General features: G+C 50.7%; 1 protein-coding gene across 10 annotated transcripts in view; it reads right to left on the minus strand.

The window, feature by feature from the left end:
- Nucleotides 1-21,068, minus strand: part of FANCA (FA complementation group A) — an 83,317-nt gene that overhangs the window by 24,813 nt on the left and 37,436 nt on the right. For 9 of the 10 annotated variants that reach the window (XM_034941083.3, XM_034941085.3, XM_034941087.3 and 6 more), the window contains 13 exons: nt 20,358-20,453; nt 20,210-20,269; nt 17,224-17,312; nt 16,329-16,389; nt 16,187-16,236; nt 13,203-13,276; nt 10,713-10,826; nt 9,129-9,265; nt 8,010-8,080; nt 7,612-7,705; nt 7,283-7,470; nt 4,594-4,690; nt 2,300-2,476 (listed from right to left, as the gene is read on the minus strand). In XM_034941083.3, coding sequence (XP_034796974.2) covers nt 2,300-2,476; nt 4,594-4,690; nt 7,283-7,470; nt 7,612-7,705; nt 8,010-8,080; nt 9,129-9,265; nt 10,713-10,826; nt 13,203-13,276; nt 16,187-16,236; nt 16,329-16,389; nt 17,224-17,312; nt 20,210-20,269; nt 20,358-20,453 — 1,308 coding nt within the window. The remainder of the gene's footprint in view (nt 1-2,299; nt 2,477-4,593; nt 4,691-7,282; nt 7,471-7,611; nt 7,706-8,009; nt 8,081-9,128; nt 9,266-10,712; nt 10,827-13,202; nt 13,277-16,186; nt 16,237-16,328; nt 16,390-17,223; nt 17,313-20,209; nt 20,270-20,357; nt 20,454-21,068) is intronic. The other variant, XM_034941086.3, reaches the window with a different exon arrangement.

The following is a 21,068-nucleotide window of genomic DNA, read 5'->3' on the forward strand; positions in this document are numbered from 1 at the left end:
GAAACAGGTTCTGTTGCCCAGGCTGGAGTGTGTGCCCAGGCTGGAGTGTGTGCAGTGGTGCAATCGTAGCTCGCTGCAGACTCTGCCTCCTGAACTCCAGAATTCTCCCCCTCAGCCTCTCAGATGGCTGGGACTGCAGGTGCACATCGCCATGACCAGCTAAGTTTTTTAAAAACATTTTTAGGAGGCCGAGCACGGTGGCTCATGCCTGTAATCCCAGCACTTCGGGAGGCCGAGGCAGGCAGATCACGAGGTCAGCAGATTGAGACCATCCTAGCTAACACGGTGAAACCCTGTTTCTACTAAAAATACAAAAAAAAAAAAAAAAAAAAAAAGGGTTGGGCGTGGTGGCTCACGCCTGTAATCCCAGCACTTTGGGAGGCCGAGGCAGGAGGATGATGAGGTCAGGAGATTGAGACCATCCTGGCTAACACAGTGAAACCCCATCTCTACTAAAAATACAAAAAGTTAGCTGGGTGCGGTGGCGTGCACCTGTGGTCCCATCTACTTGGGAGGCCGAGTCAGGAGAATCCCTTGAACCCAGGAGGCTGAGGTTGCAGTGACCCAAGATTGTGCCCCTGCACTCCAGCCTGGGCAAGAGAGGAAGATTCCATCTCCAAAAAAAAAATAATGATTTAAAAATAATAAAATAATTTCACAAAAGGCTTGGCACAGTGGCTCACACTTGCAATCTCAACATATTGGCAGGCCAAGGCAGAAGGATCACTTTTTCCTATTTTTAGTAGAGATGGGGCTTCATCGTGTTACCCAGGATGGTCTCCATCTCCTGACCTCGTGATTCGCCCACCTCAGCCTCCCAAAGTGCTGGGATTATAGGCATGAGCCACTGTGCCCAGCCACCTTGAAATTTTTTTCTAAAGACCAAAACAACCAGGCAAACATCCTCAGAAATAAATCAGTACCAAGGCACACTGGTGAGAGCAATGCCAGCTCCAGTAACCAGGCACACATGGGTGAGCCCAGAGACCCTGAGCGACCACCACAGAGCCTGGCAGACATGTTTAAAACAAGTTCCCAGGGGCCGGGCGCAGTGGCTCACACCTGTAATCCCAGCACTTTGGGAGGCCAAGGCGGGCAGATCAGGAGGTCAGGAGGTCAAGACCAGCCTAACATGGTGAAACCCCATCTCTACTAAAAATACAAAACTTAGCCAGGCGTGGTGGTGCGCGCCTGTAGTCCCAGCTACTTGGGAGGCTGAGGCAGGAGAATCACTTGAACCAGAGAGGCAGAGACTGCAGTGAGCCAAGATTGCACCACTGTGGCCCAGAGCAAGACTCCACCAGAAAAACAACAACAACAACAAAAAACAAGTTCTCGGGCGCAGTGGCTCACGCCTGTAATTCTAGCACTTTGGGAGGCCAAGGCGTGCGGGTAACTTGAGGCCAGGAGTTTAAGACCAGCCTGGACAACATGGTGAAACCCCGTCTGTACTAAAGATACCAAAATTAGTCGGGCGTGGTGGCAGGCGCCTGTAGTCCCAGCTACTGGAGAGGCTGAGGCACTAGAATTGCTTGAACCCAGGAGGCAGAGGCTGCAGTGAGCCAAGACTGCACCACTGAGCACAGCGAGACGTTGTCTCAAAAAAATATCAGTAAAAATAAAAAAAGAAGTTCGTGTTGGGAGAAACTGACAAAGTATAGCAGGGTTTCTCTGTATTTATTAATATATTTTTTTGAGACAGGGTCTTGCTGTGTCATCCTGGCTGGAGTAGAGTGGCGTGATCTTGGCTCACTGCAACCTCCACCTCCCGAGCTCAAGCGATTCTCTTGCCTCAGCCTCCCAAGTAGCTGGAACCAAAGGTGCACACAACTGCGCCCAGCTAATTTTTGCATTCTTTGTAGAGATGGGGTTTCACTATGTTGCCCGGGCTGGTCTTGAACTCCTGAGTTCAGGTAATCAACCCGCCTTGGCCTCCCACAGTGCTGGGATCACAGGTGTGAGCACCGTGCCCAGTATCTGTATAATTTCTTAAGAGCTGCACATGAGGCCACAACAATTTTAGTCAAGATTCCAATCAAACCATCTAAGTGCTGCTGTTCTTGCCTCTGAGGAGACAGCCTGCACACACACCCTAGACTCGGGACGAGGAGACAGTCGGCACACACATACCAAGACGTGGGACGAGGAGACAGTCTGCACACACACACCCTAGACTCGGGACGTGGCATGATGCAGGGGAAGGAACGGTCACCTACGTGCTGCCGTTCTTGCCCGAGGAGCACACACAAACCCTAGACTCAAGACGTGGCATGATGCAGGAGAAGGAACGGTCACCTACGTGAACATCTTCCTCTTTCAACAGCTCTCGGAAGGTTCTGTGTGTCCAGAGAGAGAGGGCAGCTCTCTGCCAGTCTGCAGAAGGAAGGTGCAAGGGTCTCCAGGAAAGGCTGGCTACGTCCTCTTCAGAAAGAGGCTGTCGGGCCTCTGAGAACAATCTGAACATGAGGAACTGAAACTGAAACAGAGAGTGACCCGGCCGTTTCTTCATTGCGCAAGTTTCACTGTGAGTGGCTGAGCAAATGCTCAGGTGGAAACAGACCATCAACAGCCATGCCACACACACAACCCCACATTCAGAGGACCTCAGTCCAGCCCCTGGGAGGGCGCAATACACAACCCCACGTTCAGAGGACCTCAGTCCAGCCCCTGGGAGGGCACAACACACAACCCCACGTTTAGGGGACCTCAGTCCAGCCCTTGGGAGGGCACAACACACAACCCCACGTTCAGGGGACCTCAGTCCAGCCCCTGGGAGGGCACAACACACAACCCCACGTTTAGGGGACCTCAGTCCAGCCCTTGGGAGGGCACAACACACAACCCCACGTTCAGGGGACCTCAGTCCAGCCCCTGGGAGGGTGCAGAGCCCCTCAGCGGTCACGGCTGTGCACAGTGCTCCAGGGAAGAGCCTATGTGCAGACCTTCCTGCCATCTGACTGCTTCCTTGAGCTAAATGTCTGGAATCAGAATTGCAGGAACAAAACTGCCTCCCAGGGGTAGGGCTGGTTTGGTCCTGGGCAGTGAAACTGCCCATCTCTAGGCCTCTGCCAGGAATGGCGTTCCCACCAAAAATGCACACCAACTGGACAAGCCAGACACACTATTGGTGCTGCGTGACCGTGTCCATCTCTGCCCCCGAGGAGATGAGAGCCTCCCACGTTTATAACCAGCCTGCTCCAAGGACTGTCATCCCTGCTCAGCACGCTGGGTGGGAACCACGCTGCCCTCTCCTAAGCTCAAACTCCATGTTTTCTTTAAAAACTCGGCACCAGGGACAAAGTTCCTCAGAGGAAATAACTGGAAATACGTGCACCCTGGATCCTCAGGGGCTGCTCCCAGATTCTGACTTAATTTATCTGGAAAGGGGCCAGGAATCTATAGTTTCAAAAGCTTCTCAGTTGATTCTAATGTGAAGCCTGAAGTTGAAAACCATCATTTATTTATTTTTTTGAGGTGGAGTCTCGCTCTGTTGCCCAGGCTGGAGTGCAGTGGTGCAGTCTCGGCTCACTGCAACCTTTGCCTCCCTGGTTCAAGCGATTCTCCTGCCTCAGTCTCCCAAGTAGCTGGGATTACAGGCGTGCACCACCACGCCTGGCTAATTTTTGTATTTTTAGTAGAGACCAGGTTTCACCATGTTGGCCAGGCTGGTCTCGATCTCTTGACCTCATGATCTGCCCGCCTCGGCCTCCCAAATGTTAAGATTACAGGCATGAGCCACCGCGCCCAGCCTGAAAACCACTATTTTATACACGAGACGTTCATTAAAATCCTATAAAAGGACAACACTGGTTTGCAGTGCCATTTCACCTTTACTTTTGACATTCAGGGTTTCCAACGCTCATCTTTAAATTCCTTTGTCTGGGCCGGGTGCCAGTGGCTCACGCCTGTAATCCCAGCACTTTGGGAGGCCAAGGCGGGTGGATCACTTGAGGTCAGGAGTTCGAAAACAGCCTGGCCAACATGGTGAAACCCTATCTCTACTAAAAAACATACAAAACAATTAGCCGGGTATGGTGGCACGTGCCTGTAATCCCAGCCACTTGGGAAGCTAAGGCAGGAGAACTGCCTGAACCCGGGAGATGGAGGTTGCAGTGGGCTGAGATTGCACCACTGCACTCCAGCCTGGGCGACAGAGCAAGACTCCATCTCAAAAAAAAAAAAATTCCTTTGTCTGAACAATGTAAGGAACATTTACTAGATGAGAAGAATAAGAATTCTTCTTTCCAGGGAAAGATACTTATTATGAATACTGATCTTTTAATTCATCTATCCTATAAATGCCAACATCTATTTCATTACAATTACAGACTTGTAGTTGTCTTCATACAACTTCACTTTACACTCAGGGAACACAAGGAAAGGCAGCACTCAGCAGTCAGGCTGCTAAGCAGACAGCAGAGGTGGCCATGACAGCCAGCCTGACTCAGGAGCTGCCCCATGACAGCCAGCCTGACCCAGGAGCTGCCCCTGAGATGGGCACAAAGCGGCAGCAGACCTCGGCCTTCCGGTCCGAAAGCTGCGTAAACCTGAAACGTATGGCAGAATGGAAAAATAGGAAATGAGTGAACCTACCTTTTTAATAAGGCCTGAAGATAAGCAGCTGCACAAAGTATCTCGTGACTGGGAAGAAAACTTGCAGAGAGAGTAAGAAATTGCTGCTGTACAAAATCTGAAAACAGAAATTATAACATATAAATGTAATCCACACAAAATAAGGGATGAAGGAAAAAGTTACTTTGAATTTCACAAAACTGAATTTAGTGCATTCTGAACTGGATGGCCTGAGCATTGGTCCTTGGTTTTTTGGTTCGTTTCTTGTGAGACAGTCTTGCTCTGCCGCCCAGGCTGGAGTGCAGTGGCACCACCTGGGCTCACTGCGATCTCTGCCTCCTGGGTTCAAGCGATTCTCCTGCCTCAGCCTCCCAGGTAGCTGGGATTACAGGCATCTCCTACCATGCCCAGCTGATTCTGTTGTAGTTGTTGTTAGTGCTTTTTTTTTTGAGAGGGAGTCTTGCTCTGTTGCCAAGCCGGAGTAGAGTGGTGCGATTTCGGCTCACTGCACCCTCCGCCTCCCAGGTTCAAGCAATTCTCCTGCCTCAGCCTCCCCAGTAGCTGGGACTACAGGTGCCAGCCTCCATGCCCAGCTAATTTTTTGTATTTTTAGTGGAGATGGGGTTTCACCGTGTTAGCCAGGATGGTCTCGATCTCCTGACTTCGTGCTCCGCCCACCTCAGCCTCCCAAAATGCTGGGCTTACAGGCATGAGTCACTGCAACCAGTCGAGTTTTTAATTTTTTTAGTAGAGATGGGGTTTCACCATGTTGGACAGGCTGGTCTCGAACTGCTGACCTCAAGTGATCTGCCCACCTCAGCCACTCAAAGTGCTGGGATTACAGCGTTAGCCACCGTGCCTGGCCCAGCCCTCGGTTTACTTTTTGTTTGATACAGGGCCTTACTCTGATGCCCAGGCTGGAGTGCAGTTGTACAATCACAGCTCAGGGGATCACTTAAACCCAGAAGTTCAAGACCAGCTTGGGCAACACAGTGAGACCCCATCTCTCACTAGCTGGGTGTGTGGGTGTGCACCTGTGGTCTCAGCTACTGGGAGCCTGAGGTGGGAAGATCACTTCAGCCTGGGGGACACAGCGAGACCTGTGTCATTTACTCAACATACATACCTACAGCAATACCCATGTGAAAAATTCTCACTTGTAACCAAGGAAGCTCAGAATGAGATTCCATGAGGCAATGGAGATGTCAAAGCACTGTCATGGTGTTCTTACAGTTCTAATACTTCTGTTTTACTAATACATATTTGAGCTGGGCGTGGAGGCTCACGCCTGTAATCCTAACTGAAGTGGGCAGATCACTTGAGGTCAGGAGTTCAAGACCAGCCTGGCCAACATGGCAAAACCCCATCTCTACTAAAAATACATAAATTAGCTGGGCATGGTGGTGCACACCTGTAGTCTCAGCTACTCAGGAAGCTAAGGCACAAGAACTGCTTGAACCCGGGAGGCGGAGGTTGCAGTGAGCCAAGATCACACTACTGCACTCCAGCCTGGACGATAGAGTGAGACTCTGTCTCAAAACAAAAAACAAAAAACAAAAAAAAAAAACAAAACACACACCAAATATATATTTCATTCTCCCTTTCTTATGCAAAAAGTAGCACCTGAGACCGAGTTCAGTATTTTGCTTCCTTCACTTGGATATATATCCTGAGGCATCTCTGTGTTTCTAAGAGGGGATGGCCCTGTCTCCCCCAAGCCACCTGGATGCCTCCCTCCTCACCAGCTCCCAACTTCTCCATCGGCTGTGTGCCTCTCATGCCAACACCCAGTACTCAGTGTTTGGGGCCTGGGGTGAGTGGGGACTGTCTGGTTTGGCCAAGCGCCTAGGAGGGACTCTGTATCCCCGGAGTACCGAGTGCCTGCTCCCCGAGGCCCATGTCTGAGGTGTGGGATCGCACAGCTGCCATCTGACTCTCTCTCCTTGTTCCACGTACATTTCTTGCGCCTCTTCTAAGTTCTCTGTTATTCAGACCCTGTCATAATGTCAGATCTCCCCTTTCCCGCACAGGGTCTCCGGCACCGCAACAGGGCTCTGTCCCGACCTGGGCTACCTCTGCCCAAGAGACCAGAAGCTACAAGCCAAGCCCCAGCCAGCAACTCCCACCAGAGTCTCCCAGCCCTCTGTCCTGGCTTCCGCCTCTGAGTGGCAGCTGCAGGGATTCTGTCCTGGCTTCTGCCTGTGCGTGGCAGCTGCAGGGAGCCCTTGAGGCCCTGAGCAGACCATTCTTAACCACAGGGTCCTTCCTCACCTCAGCACATGGCCCCATCTGCTGAGCCCTAGAGAAACAGCCCGAGGTGTACACACTGGGAAGCTACTCACCATGGGGTGCCGAAGAACCTGACCAGAGGGAGCTGGTCCAACCAAGGGCCAGACAAGGGCCCAAGACAAAACAAAGCAGCTCTCACCAGGACATCAAAGAATGCTTAACGATATAGACAGTTACTATCTACTATTAATTTCAGCAGTTTAGTATAATATGATCTCATTTTTATGAACAAAGAAAGAAACGCACGCATATTATAAACAAATGACAGATAAAATTCTGGAAGGATATATACCAAAATGCTAAAAAGTAGTTATCTTTGGGTGGTATGTCTGCATGTCTGTCTCTTCTAATTTTATCAAACGAGCATATGTCACTTTTCGAGAGAGAGGAGAGAAGACGCGACTGTGGAAGAAGAGCTCACTTCAGGCAGAAGAACAAGGAATCCCTCGTCCTACAGGTCAGGAGGCTGTCGAAGAGCGCAGGGACAGGAAGGCCAGCATCAGGTGCAGGAGGACCCACATCCACCTCTGGGAGCGCAGACCTGGACTCACCCAGGTGCACGGCCAGGGCAGCCAACCCCAGCACATGTGGGGCACTCAGGCTCGGGCCCTGCAACGAGAACGAGGGTGGCAGAGCAGACTGCCCTCTTCCAAGCTGGAATTTTCCAGGGCACTGAAGACGAGCTGGGAAGTAGCAGCCTGGCCCTCAGAGTGGGCCCCCAAGGGTGGCCCCCATGAAGGAGAGCCTCACCTGGTGACGGAGCAGCTGGCAGAGCCGGGTGAGCACTGCGGGGAGCACACGTCCACACATGGTCCTCACAAAGAGGGCAGCCCAGGGACCCTGCCTGCAGAGACAGCCGTGAAACCATCAGTACTAGCCATTCAGTCCTGCACATCCCTCCAACAGCTAATCCAACCACCAGCGGCCGAAGAAAGAGCCAAGCTGTTCCCCAAAACAATGGTCTTTCTGGAAGACAACCCATCTTCTGCAGTGCTTCCCGACTTCTGCTGCGTCCTATTTGATGAAACTCAGCATCGCCGCGTGCTCCCGCGGAGACGAGCTCATGAGTCCCTGGTCTGCAGACTTGGCCCAGCAAGAGGTGGCACCCAGAGGAGCCCCACCACTCAGGGAGCTGCCCGCGCCTTCACCTCTCCGGGGGAGCGACACTGGAGGCAGCCATCAGGTTCTGACAGAAAGACGTCAGCAGGAGGTCCACAGCCTGCAGAGACACAGTTCTCATGAGCGTGGTGTCCTGGGGACGGGAGCAGCAGGAAGGAAGCCAGCCAGCGCTCCCGCCACAGACATCGCAATTCTGCTTTGCAAACAGACCTCCAAAACAGGCTTGTTTGGAGGACACGTTACAATGCAAACTGGTGCCCAGGGCCCCCATTCCCCAATCTTGGGAACAGCAGCCCTCAAGTAATCGCCAATCACAAAATTCTACAGCAGCAGGCGGGACTGGCAAACCTTGTGTGTAAGGGGCCAGAAAAATATTTTAGGTTCTGGGGCCAGAAACAGCCTCTGTCGCATATTCTAAAGAGGCGGTCGAGCCCAACCTGGTCAACATGATGAAACCCTGTCTTTACTAAAAATACAAAGATTAGCTGGGCGTAGTGGTGTGCACCTGTAATCCCAGCTACCCAGGAAGCTGAGGCAAGAGAACTGCTTGAGCCCAGGAGGCAGAGGCTGCAGTGAGCCAAGATCGTCCACTCCAGCCTGGGCAACAGAGAAGACTCAGTCAAAAAAAAAAAAAAAAAAAAAAAAGAGGCCAAGCGCCGTGGCTTATGCCTATAATCCCAACACTTTGGGAGGCTGAGGCAGACAAATCACTTGACCTCAGGACTTCTAGACCAGTCGAGGCAACACAGAGAAACCCCATCTGTACAAAAAATGCAGAAATTAGCCGGGTGTGGTGATGCACGCCTGTAGTCCCAGCTACTCAGGAGGCTGACACAAGAGGATCACTTGAGCCCAGGATGTCAAAGCTGTAGTGAGCCATGATTGTACCACTGCACTCCAGCCTGGGCAACAAAGCAAGACCCTGTCTCCAAAATTAAATAAACAAATAAAATGTAAAAGGAGCTCTTCATACACAAACAGACTGTGGTGGCTGACCCTGGTACACTGCTGCCCGGCCCTGGAACATCTGATATGACACTAACTGAGCAAGTCAAACAGAAATTGATAGAAGGCTCCATGCGTCTAATGCCTCTGCCTAATGGAAAATGGTGAAGACCCCCTGCTTTGTTCTGAGCCCCTACACCTACCATGTGTTCCCGTGGCTCCAGTCTCGGCGTGTTGATGCTGAGCTGAATCTTTGATATCTCAACGCTGCTGTCATCCTCATTGTGGCCCAGGACAGCCCTCAGTCTTTCAGAAATCACTGCCACCTGTGCTGATATAACTGCGAAGGAAGAAACTAGTTAGGGATGACAAGAACCCCGAAAGGAGGGATGCAGCTGCGGCCTAGAGAGCTCCGCCTCCCGTCAAGTACGATTCCATGGATCCTGCTGACTGCACACATCCCCCAGCCAGGTGCTGAACACCAGTGTTTGTTCGCCCCGCAGGATTTGCAGCCTTGTGGTGCAGCATGTGTCATGGCAAATGGGGCCAGACGCCATCCACTACCTTTTCCTGATTGGCTGAGAGGGGGACATGTTCATTCACCAACATGAACCTCCCCATCTGAAATCCCATGGCAGCCCTCCAGACACCACATCTGTCTAAGCGCATGCCAGAGGTTCCATGTTGGCCCAGGGTAATGGGCCACACACAGACCAACTACATCATTTAAAGGTGAAAACCGCTTTGCTTTTAGAAACAGGACTCACCTGACATGTATCAACCTCTTGCTTAAGCACTGGAACTTTTCCCCATGTACCACATTCTGCACAAGCCATCACTGAATCACCGGAAGGCTGCACTCAGGAACTGGCACACTTGGTCTGACTGAAGACCGCCAAGGCGCTGCAGCCCCAGCTAGCGCTAACCAAGTTGTGTTAACATTGCCTCCATGCGGAGCTTGCAGTGAGCTGAGATCACGCCACTGCACTCCAGCCTGGGTGACAGAGCGAGACTCCGTCTCAAAAAAAAAAAAAAAAATCACCTCCATGTAGGCCACGCACGGTGGCTCACACTGAAATCCCAGCACTTTGGGAGGCCAAGACAGGTGGATCACCTGAGGTCAGGAGTTCAAAACCAGCCTGGCCAACATGGTGAAACCCCATCTCTACTAAAAAATACAAAAAATTAGCTAGACATGGAGGCAGTCACCTGTAATCCTAGCAACTTGGGAGGCTGAGGCGGAAGAATCGCTTGAACCCAGGAGGCGGAGGTTGCAGTGAGCCGAGATGGCGCCACTGCACTCCAGCCTGGGGGACAGAGTGAGACTCTGTCTCAAAAAAAAAAGAAAAAACAAACTGCATGTTCTCAATCCACAGATGAACATTTCTTACTCTGGATTTTACAGAAAACCGTCACATGGAAGCAGGATCACAGGGCAGAGACCCTGTGTGTCTGATGTGACATCGACTCCGGCAGGCAGGATGAGCGGGAAAACAGGCATCCTAGTCACGCGTTTTCTTCTCTATCATCATTCGTCCTACTCAGATGCAACTAGCCGAATATTCACCTTCTGCCAAGGGTCTGTGACAGCTTGAGTAGGACTAGCCTTCCACCTTGTCTCAAAAAAGGTTCCACACCCGCCAGCCCGGGGTCAATCTTTACCACCAACTACTGGACTACTAGGAAGACACACCAGCCTGATGTCGCTATGGGGAAAATGGCCCAGCCACAGAGCTCCAACCACAGGCTGCACACGAGACACAGCATGAGCTCCCATCCATCCTCACCATCACGCTGGCTGGGGTCTGTCATGGAGGCTCTCAGCTCTCCCAGTGCAGCTCTGAGCTGTCCCAGGGGCTCCTCAGCAGAGCTGGGTTCTGCCCTCACTCCCAGGGCTGCATCTGTGAGAAGAAGGAAGAGACCAGATGGAAAGACACTCAACAGGACTCTTCACTGCAAAAACAGAAACTTCACACAGTCAAATACAGAGCTGTGAACTTCCAAGCTGCTGTGTGTGGCAGACGGAGGGACTGGGAGTCTCTGAGGAGGTAAATGAGGTGTTTTCCCTGATGCTGGATGCCACATCGAAAATTACAATTATAAACAAGTTTCATAAAAAATTACATTTATAAACAAGTTTAAGAAAAAAAGCGGTTCTGTGTGCACCATCAATACCACTCCACCACTGTGAGAAGCATACACACGGAAGAAAACAAGGAGGATCGAGGGCTGGCGAGGGTGGGGACAGGATCACGGATAGGTAACCATTTAGTCCCCTGGTTCCTCAAACTTTTTTTTTTTTTTTTTTTTTTTGAGATGGACTCTTGCTCTGTCACCAGGCTGGAGAGCAGTGGTGCGATCTCGGCTCACTGTAACCTCCGCCTCCCGGGTTCAAATCATCCTGCCTCAGCCTCCCGAGTAGCTGGGACTACAGGCACGCACCACCACATCCAGCTAATTTTTTGTATTTTTAGTAGAGACGGGATTTCACCACGTTGGCCAAGATGGTCTCGATCTCCTGACCTCATGATTTGCCCGCCTTGGCCTCTCAAAGTGCTGGGATTACGGGCATGAGCCACTGCGCCCGGCCACCACTTTCAATATAAAAAGGAAGATACGCTGCATATGTTTTTAAAGTAAAAAACCTTCAAGTTCTGGGGTTGCTGGAGAAGACACAAGCATGAAAATGCACTGCTATGCACAGCCACAGCCAAAATGAAACCAGAAATCACAGGCTCTAGAAATCATAGGCTCTAGGAGTCTGCGCATAAGCCTCATCAGACAAATGATTAGAAACCATTCTGGAAGCCACCAAAAGCTAAGAACAAGTGGACCCCAGGGGAAGGAGGATCCTGGGGGAAGGAGGACACCTCTCAAGAGAAGCAAACGCCTCACACCGCAGGGTACACAGCCCTGAGGCCCCTGTGGCATCCCCAGCACAACTGAGAGGTCATGCTCTCAGGGTGGGTCGGCCGGGCATGGGGGCTCCCGCCTGTAATCCCAGCACTGTGGGAGGCCGAGGCGGGTGGATCACGAGGTCAGGAGATTGAGACCATTCTGGCTAACATGGTGAAACCCCGTCTCTACCAAAAATACAAAAAATTAGCCGGGTGTGGTGGCGGGCGCCTGTAGTCCCAGCCACTCGGGAGGCTGAGGCAGGAGAATGGCGTGAACCTGGGAGGCGGAGCTTACAGTGAGCTGAGATTGCACCACTGCACTCCAGCCTGGGCAACAGAGCGAGACTCTGTCTCAAAAAAAAAAAAAAAAAAAAAAAACTCAACGAGCCTCCCTGGCCCTGTAGGTGGAAGGGGATCTAGAAGAGCACACAAGGGGCTGGGTACGGTTGCTCACGCCTGTAATCCCAGCACTTTGAAAGGCTGACGCAGGCGGATCAGTTGAGGTCAGGAGTTCGAGACCAGCTTGTCCAACATGGCGAAACCCCATCTCTACTAAAAATACAAAAACTAGCAAGGCGTAGTAGTGCGTGCCTATAATCCCAGCTATTACAGAGGCTGAGGCAGGAGAACTGCTTGAACCCAGGGGGCAGAGGTTTCAGTGAGCCAAAATTGCGCCACTGCAGTCCAGAGCCACAGAGCGAGACTCTGTCTCAAAAAAAAAAAAAAAAAAAAAAAAAAAACCCACAGGGAAGCAGCAGCCTCAGATCTACGTCTTCAGCTCAGAGCGGCTCCCACAGGGTGATGCTGGCTTCCACTGGAGATAAAGCCACACACTGCAAGAAAAACCAGCCTCATGATGGCATCTCCCACTGCTGCCTGAGTGCAGCCTTTCACGGATTCCCAATGAGGGCGTAGATCTGACCGACAGCTGCACCACTGCTCCCCAGAGGCCAAAAGAACCTGACTTCTACTCCTACCTGCACTGTGCAACAGAAAAGTGCTGCATGACACTCCCTACGGCAGGCTCGAGCCAGCGCTGTGGGCCCCAAGGTGGCCGCTGAGAGAGCACCCGAGTCTGAAGCCTGTACAAACACCTCAGTGCAGCCCACAGGAAGATGACGAGTGACAAAGTGGGGCTGTGCACTGCACACACTCCTTTCCGGAAGGTGCTAAGTGATTCTTCAGGACCCCCAGATAAGAGTCTGTGCCACAGCTGGCACTGGGCGTCAGCATGGTGGGCGGACCCTGTACCCACAGCACCGGCTTGAGCTGGCACAGCCACCCCCGAGCTCACTCGGGTGGTGTAGCACAACAGACACTCAAGGTTAGGAAAATGGAAAAGCACAAGTCCCAGAGGGGACAAGCGGCCCAGGAACTTACCTTCTGGCTTTTCTTCAGCAGCGGAGCAGGCCTGACAGTAGGTGGAGTACAGAGATGGGGGGATTTTATCTGCTCTGGATCACAGGAAAACAATACAATTAAGTCAGCTATGGCTTAAATTAATTCAAGATTACAATCCCCAAATCTATTATAAAATAAAAACATATTAAATTTAAGTAAATTATACTGTGTACAGTATGAGCCTGTTTTTACAAAAAAAGATTAAAAAATATATATAGATTTAAAAAGCACTGTTTCAAAATATATCATATTAATCATATATTAATATCTAAGGAGCTAGACCACAAAATACCACCAGTGATTATCCCTGGGCAGTAAAATTATAAATTATTTCTATTTCTCTCATACAATTTTTGGTAATTTCCAAATTCAAAACACGAATCTTTGTTTTTTTCTTTCTTTTTTTTTTTTTTTTTGAGACAGAGTCTCCCACTATCATCCACACTGGAGTGCAGTGGTGCGATCTCGGCTCACTGCAACCTCTGCCTCCCAGGTTCAAGCAATTCTCCTGCCTCACCCTCCCGAGTAGGAGGGATTACAGGCGCCTGCCACCAGGCCCAGCTAATTTTTTGTATTTTTAGTAGAGACGGAGTTTCACCATGTTCACCAGGCTGGCCTCGAACTCGTGACCTTGTGATTGACCTGCCTCAGCCTCCCAAAGTGCTGGGATTACAGGCGTGAGCCACCACGCCCAGCAAAACATGAATCTTTGTTAATTTTAATGAATAATACTAAGAAAAATGTTTAGTTCGTGTCATTAAAAATATGCAAAATTGGGCCAGGCGCGGTGGATCCCGCCTGTAATCCCAGCACTTTGGGAGGCCGAGGCAGGCAGATCAGGAGGTCAGGAGATTGAGACCATCCTGGCTAACACAGTGAAACCCTGTGTCTACTAAAAATACAAAAACAAAATTAGCCGGGCGTGGTGGCGGGCGCCTGCAGTCTCAGCTACTTGGTAGGCTGAGGTGGGAGAATGGCATGAACCCAGAAGGCGGAGCTTGCAGTGAGCAGAGATTGCGCCACTGCACTCCAGACTGGCTGACAAAGCGAGACTCCGACTCAAAAAATAAATTAAAAAAAAAAAATAAAAGGTATTAGTTCATGCTAAAAATCCTTAGCAAATTAGTAAGAGGGAACTTTCTTAACATGATAAAGGGTAAGCCAGGTACAGTGGCTCATATTTGTAATCCCAGCACTTTGGGAAGTTGAAGCAGGAGGATTATTTGAGGCCGAGAGAGAGAAGCCTGGGCAACACAGCGAAAATCCGTGTCCTCAAAGCATTTACAAAATGGCTGGGTGTGGTGGAGCGCGCCTCTAGACCCAGCTACTTGGGAGGCAGAGGGGGAAGGATTGTTGAAACCCAGGAGGTCAAGGCTGGCCAGGTGTGGTGGATCGCGCCTCTAGACCCTGCTACTTGGGAGGCGGAGGGGGAAGGACTGTTGAAGCCCAGGAGGTCAAGGCTGTAGTAAGCCATGACTGCACCGCTGCATTCCAGCCTGGGTGACAGAGTGGGACCCTGTCTCAAAACAAATGAAAGTAAGGATCCCAGAGAATAAACTTATTTTAAGATTTAAAAAATGATTTTTGCAGAGCATGGTGGCTCACGCTTGCAATCCCAGCACTTTGGGAGGCCGAGGTGGGCAGATCGCTTGAGCCCAGGAGTTCAAGACCAGCCTGACTAACATGGTGAAACCCTGTCTCTACTAAAAATACAAAAATACAAAAAAAGAAAAAAAAAGGCTCTTTGTGTTTATCTTCTTACAGGTCCCAGAACTTCATAAATTTTGCTGGAATATAGGACTTATACTTTCCTATTTCTTCCAAAGTTGGTTGATACCAACCAACTTTCTTACTAGAAGCCTGCAATGTAAGTGATCCAAGGATACCTTATTATTCTAAACAATAACTTCCAGGTCTACTCTCAAGTTCTGCAGCATGAGGCTTTCCCAGAGCTCCTTCATTTTCCTTCAGTTCTCCTCTCTGCACAATCATTAGGTACTGAAACATTTTCTTTCACTGAAGAATGATGCAGCCGGGTGCGGTAGCTCACGCCTGTAATCCCAGCACTTTGGGAGGCCGAGGTGGGCAGATCGCTTGAGCCCAGGAGTTCAAGACCAGCCTGACTAACATGGTGAAACCCCGTCTTTACTAAAAATACAAAAATTAGCCAGGCGTGGTGGTGCGCGCCTGTAATCCCAGCTACTCAGGAGGCTGAGGCAGGAGAATTCCTTGAACCCAGGAGGTGGAGGGTGCAGTGAGCCAAGATCGCACCACTGCACTCCAGCCTGGGCAACAGAGTGAGACTTCATCTCAGAAAAAAAAAAAAAAAAAAAAAAATGGCCAGGAGCGGTGGCTCACATCTGTAATCCCAGCACTCTGGGAGGATGAGGTGGGTAGATCATCTTCTGAGCTCAGGAGTTTGAGAACCACCTGGCCAATATGGCAAAACCCTGTCTGTACTAAAAATACAAAAATTAGCAGGGCGTGGTGGTGCATACCTATAATCCCAGCTACTCAGGAGGCTGAGGCAGGAGAATTGCTCCAACCCAGGAGGCAGAGCTTGCAGTGAGCCAAGATTGTGCAATTGCACTCCAGCCTGGGCGACAGAGCGAGACTCCATCTAAAAAAAAAAAAAAAAAAAAAAAAAAAATTAGCCAGAATTAGCCAGGCACAGGCTTGTAATCCCAGCTACTCAGGAGGCTGAAGCAAGAGAATCGCTTGAACCTAAGATGTGGAGGTTGCAGTGAGCCAAGATCTCGCCTCTGCACTCCAAGCCTGGGTGACAGAGTGAGACTCCAACTAAAAAAAAAAAAAAAAAGTAACCAACCAATTTTGGAGCCAATATTTTACCAATAAAACACATTAGTGGTCAAACAAATTTCTCTACAGAAGATGCACAATTCTTCGCATTGTCAGAAGAAACCTGGAAGTACAGTCATCCCCTTCTAGCCGTTGCTGCATACCTCTTCAGAGACTCTATAAACGCCACACGGGAGTCAGGGACTTTGGGGAGCTGTGGGAAGAGAAGAGACCTGTGAGAGGCTGACAAGGAAAGTCCTTGCTTTCTACACAACTGGTCACAAACTCATGGAGACGCATACTGACCACTCGAGGTGTGAGCAGGGCAGGGAGGAAGTGGGACACGTAGTAAGGCCTCCTGAATATGCTGCAACACAGAGAAGCAGACAGTGCGTCAGTCAGAGCAGCGAGAAGGCAATTCCCACAGACGGTGACCGGTGTTTCAGAGAGTGGACTGCAAGGGCTTACTCCAAAGCCACGATGCATTATGAAGTCTTCTGGTGCACAGTTCCGGGACAAGGCATGTGTAGGGCAGGCCGTGCTAGCCCAGCCCTGAGTCCGTGGGAATCAGGACCACATTCGGCCTGCTCCCTGGGCTTGAACGTGGAGCCTGGATCAATCTGAGGCCACGAGGACCATGTAAGGTCCATTTGGGGCAATTTCCTTGGAGCTAAATTTCAAAACCCTGCGAGCTGCAATCAGCTCATCCACATGTGTAACCACCAGAATTCAAGATGTTTTGGGATCACACCAAATTCAATAAAGCTGTGCTATTCAGCTCTCTGTTACTGACTCCATATTGGTCACAAAGAAGGCATTGATTAAAAAAAAACATCATGGCCCCACTGTCTTCCCTCCCAGTGCAAGCTCCTCAATCAGCAGTTCCTGTTGGCTGCTTCAGCACGGGAGGGGCATCACCTGCTTTTACAGAGGAAAAAATGTTTCACAGCAAATGCACAGCTCTTGACCTCACCCCGTATCCCTTAACGGCAGGATCCTCGATTTACAGCCCTGACTCCTGTCTCTCTCTGAATAGACAGTGGCCAACCTGCCCCATGCGGCTCTGGGCAGAAATGGGACACACTCCAAAGAGCCCCAGACGCTGACAGGCATCAGAGTGGAGTCTGCACACCCTGCAGGCATCAGAGCGCAGTCTGCACACACTGCAGCTGCTAGCGGCCTTTTGGGCAGCCCAGCCTACCTGGCCTCCATGACGGTGACTGGGATTTTCCCCGTATGCTCAAACACCATGATGGCCTTTTCAACATCCTGAAGAGCTTGGCTGTGGGGCTGGTTCCCATACAGGGAGGAAAGGAAAAAGAACAGAGGACTTTAAAGAAAAGACTGAGCAGTGAAGGCCACACTCAACCTGTGCTTCCTTGCTGAAAGGCTCTGTACACATTAAAGGTAAAGGCCCACATGGTGTGCGCACAGCAGGGGCCCTGGAGCACTCCACAATGTCCCAAAATACCAGCACGACAGGGGAGGATGACACTGCCACCTCCACACACACAAGGTTCTGACCCGGTGATGTGCGGCTGTCCTCGAGAGCTCAGCTCTGCTGAGAGCCTGCCGTGAGCCTCTTTCCTGCCTCTAGGAAAGACTTGAAAGTAAAGATTTCTAGGTGGGAAGGAGTAGAGACTTAATTTTTGAGATTAAAAAAAATTACGAGGGTTAGGTGCCATGGCTCATGTCTATAAACCCAGTGCTTTGAGAGGCTAAGCGGGGCAGACTGCTTAAGCCCAAGGAGTTCAAGGCCGGCCTGGGCAACATGATGACATCTCATCTCTAAAAAAATACAAAAACATTAGCCAGGTGTAGAGGCATGAGCCAGTGGTCCCAGCTACTCAGGACGTGGAGGTGGAAGGATTGCCTGTGCCCAGGAAATCAAGGCTCCAGTGAGCCATCATCGTGCTACCCTACTGCAGCCTGGGCAACAGGGGAAGTCCCTGCATCAAAAAAAAAAACATTCTGAGGCCAGGCGCGGCGGCTCACATCTGTAATCCCAGCATTTTGGGAGGCCAAGGCGGAAGGATCACTTGAGCCCAGGAGTTTAAGACCAGTCTGGGCCACACAGGGAGACCCTACGTCTACAAAAAATTTTAGAAACCAGCCAGGCATGGTGGCGCACGCTTGTACTCCCAGTTACTCGGGAGGTCAAGGTGAGAAGATCGTTTCAACCCAGGAGTTTGAGGCTGCACTGAGCTGTGATCACGGCACTATACTTCAGCCTGGTGAACAGAACAAGATCCTACCTCAAAAAAAAAAAAAAAGTAATTTATAAACAGGAATAAATTATAAATGGAAAATTGTATTAAATATTTTCACCTAACGCTTTAATGTCACCTATAAGTGTTCTTCAGTAACTCGTAACTTTAAAATAAAAAGGTCTTAAAAAGTAAAGAATGGAGGGCCAGGCGCAGTGGCTCACGCCTGTAATCTCAGCACTTTGGGAGACCAAGGCAGACAGATCACGAGGTCAGGAGACCGAGACCATCCTGGCTAACACGGTGAAACCCCATCTCTACTAAAAACACACAAAATTAGCCTGGCGTGGTGGCGGGTGCCTGTAGTCCCAGCTACTCGGGAGGCTGAGGCAGGAGAATGGCATGAATCCGGAAGGCGGAGCTTGCAGTGAGCTGAGACTGCGCCACTGCACTCCAGCCTGGGCAACAGAACGAGACTCCATTCCAAAAAAAGAAAAAAAAAAAGAATAGGCCGGGCGCAGTGGCTCATGCCTGTAATCCCAGGACTTTGGGAGGCCAAGGCGGGCAGATCACGAGGTCAGGAGATTGAGACCATCCTGGCTAACATGGTGAAACCCCATCTCTACTAAAAAAATACAAAAAAATTAGCTGGGTGTGGTGGCAGTTGCCTGTAGTCTGAGCTACTGGAGAGGCTGAGGCAGGAGAATGGTGTGAACCCGGGAGGCGGAGCTTGCAGTGAGCTGAGATCGCACCACTGCTCTCCAGCCAGGGCGACAGAGCGAGACTCCGTCTCAAAAAAAAAAAAAAAAAAAAGTAAAAAGTAAAGAATGTTTTCATTAGGCCGGCCGTGGTGGCTCACGCCTGTAATCCCAGCACTTTGGGAGGCTGAGACGAGTGGATCACGAGGTCAGGAGATCGAGACCATACTGGCTAACGTGGTGAAACCCCATCTCTACTAAAAATATACAAAAAATTAGCCAGGCGTGGTGGCAGGCGTCTGTAGGCCCACTATAGGCTACTCTGGAGGCTGAGGCAGGAGAATGGCGTGAACCCAGGAGGCGGAGCTTGCAGTGAGCCGAGACTGCGCCACTGCACTCCAGCCTGGGCCACAGAGCGAGACTCCATCTCAAAAAAAAAAAAGAATGTTTTCATTAGTGACCCACACATATCACATGACCATCTGACATTTGGCTGCTATAAAAACAGTTAACACTTGGCCAGGCGCGGTGGCTCACACCTATAATCCCAGCACTTTGGGAGGCCGAGGCGGGCGGATCACGAGGCCAAGAGATCGAGATCATCCTGGCTAACACGGTGAAACCTCGTCTCTACTAAAAAAAATTAAAAAATTAGCCGGGCGTGGTGGCGGGCGCCTGTAATCCCAGCACTTTGAGAGGCCAAGGCGGGTGGATCACAAGGTCAGGAGATTGAGACCATTCTGGCTAACATGGCGAAACCCTGACTCTATTAAAAATACAAAAAAATTAGCCGGGCGTGGTGGCGGCTCCTGTAGTCCCAACTACTCTGGAGGCTGAGGTAGGAGAATGGCGTGAACCCAGGAGGCAGAGGTTGCAGTGAGCCGAGATTGCGCCACTGCACTCCAGCCTGGTGACAGACCAAGACTGCGTCTCCAAAAAAAAAAAAAAAGTTAACACTTTTCTGTGATTCAGAGAAAAACATGACGAACCACCTCTCCATTCAACCCCACAGGAACCAAGATCTCCCAAAAGGACAAATGTCCTGCAGCCTGAGGCACTTCGCTCCACCACACAGTAACCCTTTCCCTGCCAATGCTGGGGACACACAAGGTGGGACACGGCAACACAGAGGCCCGCAGAGCCTCGCCCCCACCTGCGCCCGAGGCAAGACCAGACATGAGACTGGGAAGGCTGAAAAACTCAACTCAAGAGTCAAAAGAAACTGGACCTTTGCATGGTGGGCGTGACTGGCTGAGACCCTGCAGGGCTCAAGCAACATTACCTCAGTAATGTCCCCAGCTGATGACAAATCCTCGTAGAGTCCCATGTTTTCTATAGAAACCTTCAGGGAAGAGACAGAATGAGCACAAGAAAACAAAGCAGTTTCTGCTGGGACAGGTGTGAGGAGTGGGCATGGAGGGACAGCTTGCCTTGAGGTCGGCCAGCCGTGTCTTGGCCAATGAGATGTAGTCTGTGAGGAGGGAGCGGTACTTGCTGGGAACCAGGGGTGGGTGGAGAATGTGCACCTGAGGATAGATAGCAGAGTGCAGCGCCGTTAGTCTGGGAACTGCCTGGGACTCCAGGGAGGCCACAATTCACTTCCAACATCCACAGTGCTGAGTAGAGAAACACAGCCCTTTACAGACTTATGAGTATGCAAAGCAAACCATTAATAAAATTAAAACACAAGCCGGGCGCAGTGGCTTACACCTGTAATCCCAGCACTTTTGGAGGCTGAGGCGAGCAAATCACGAGGTCAGGAGATGGAGACCATCCCGGCTAACATGGTGAAACCCTGTCTCTACTAAAAATACAAAAAAATTAGCCGGGCGTAGTGGCGGGCACCAGTAGTCCCAGCTACTCGGGAGACTGAGGCAGGAGAATGGCGGGAACCCAGGAGGCGGAGCTTGCAGTGAGCCGAGATCACGCCACTGCACTCCAGCCTGGGTGACACAGTGAGACTCCATTTCCAAAAAAAAAAAAAAAAAAAAAAACACAATAGAAGGTTGCTTCCCCAGGTGAAAAATCAAGAAACCCTAATGTAGTTGGTCCTGCAAGTCCAGGGCGGCTCACTGGGGGAACCAGGGATGTGCAATCCTAGCAGCAGCAGCAGGAACCAGCCCCGGCCCGCCTGCAGCTCC

The sequence above is a fragment of the Pan paniscus genome, chromosome 18 (assembly GCF_029289425.2).
Source record: "Pan paniscus chromosome 18, NHGRI_mPanPan1-v2.0_pri, whole genome shotgun sequence".
NCBI classification, from domain to species: domain Eukaryota; kingdom Metazoa; phylum Chordata; class Mammalia; order Primates; family Hominidae; genus Pan; species Pan paniscus.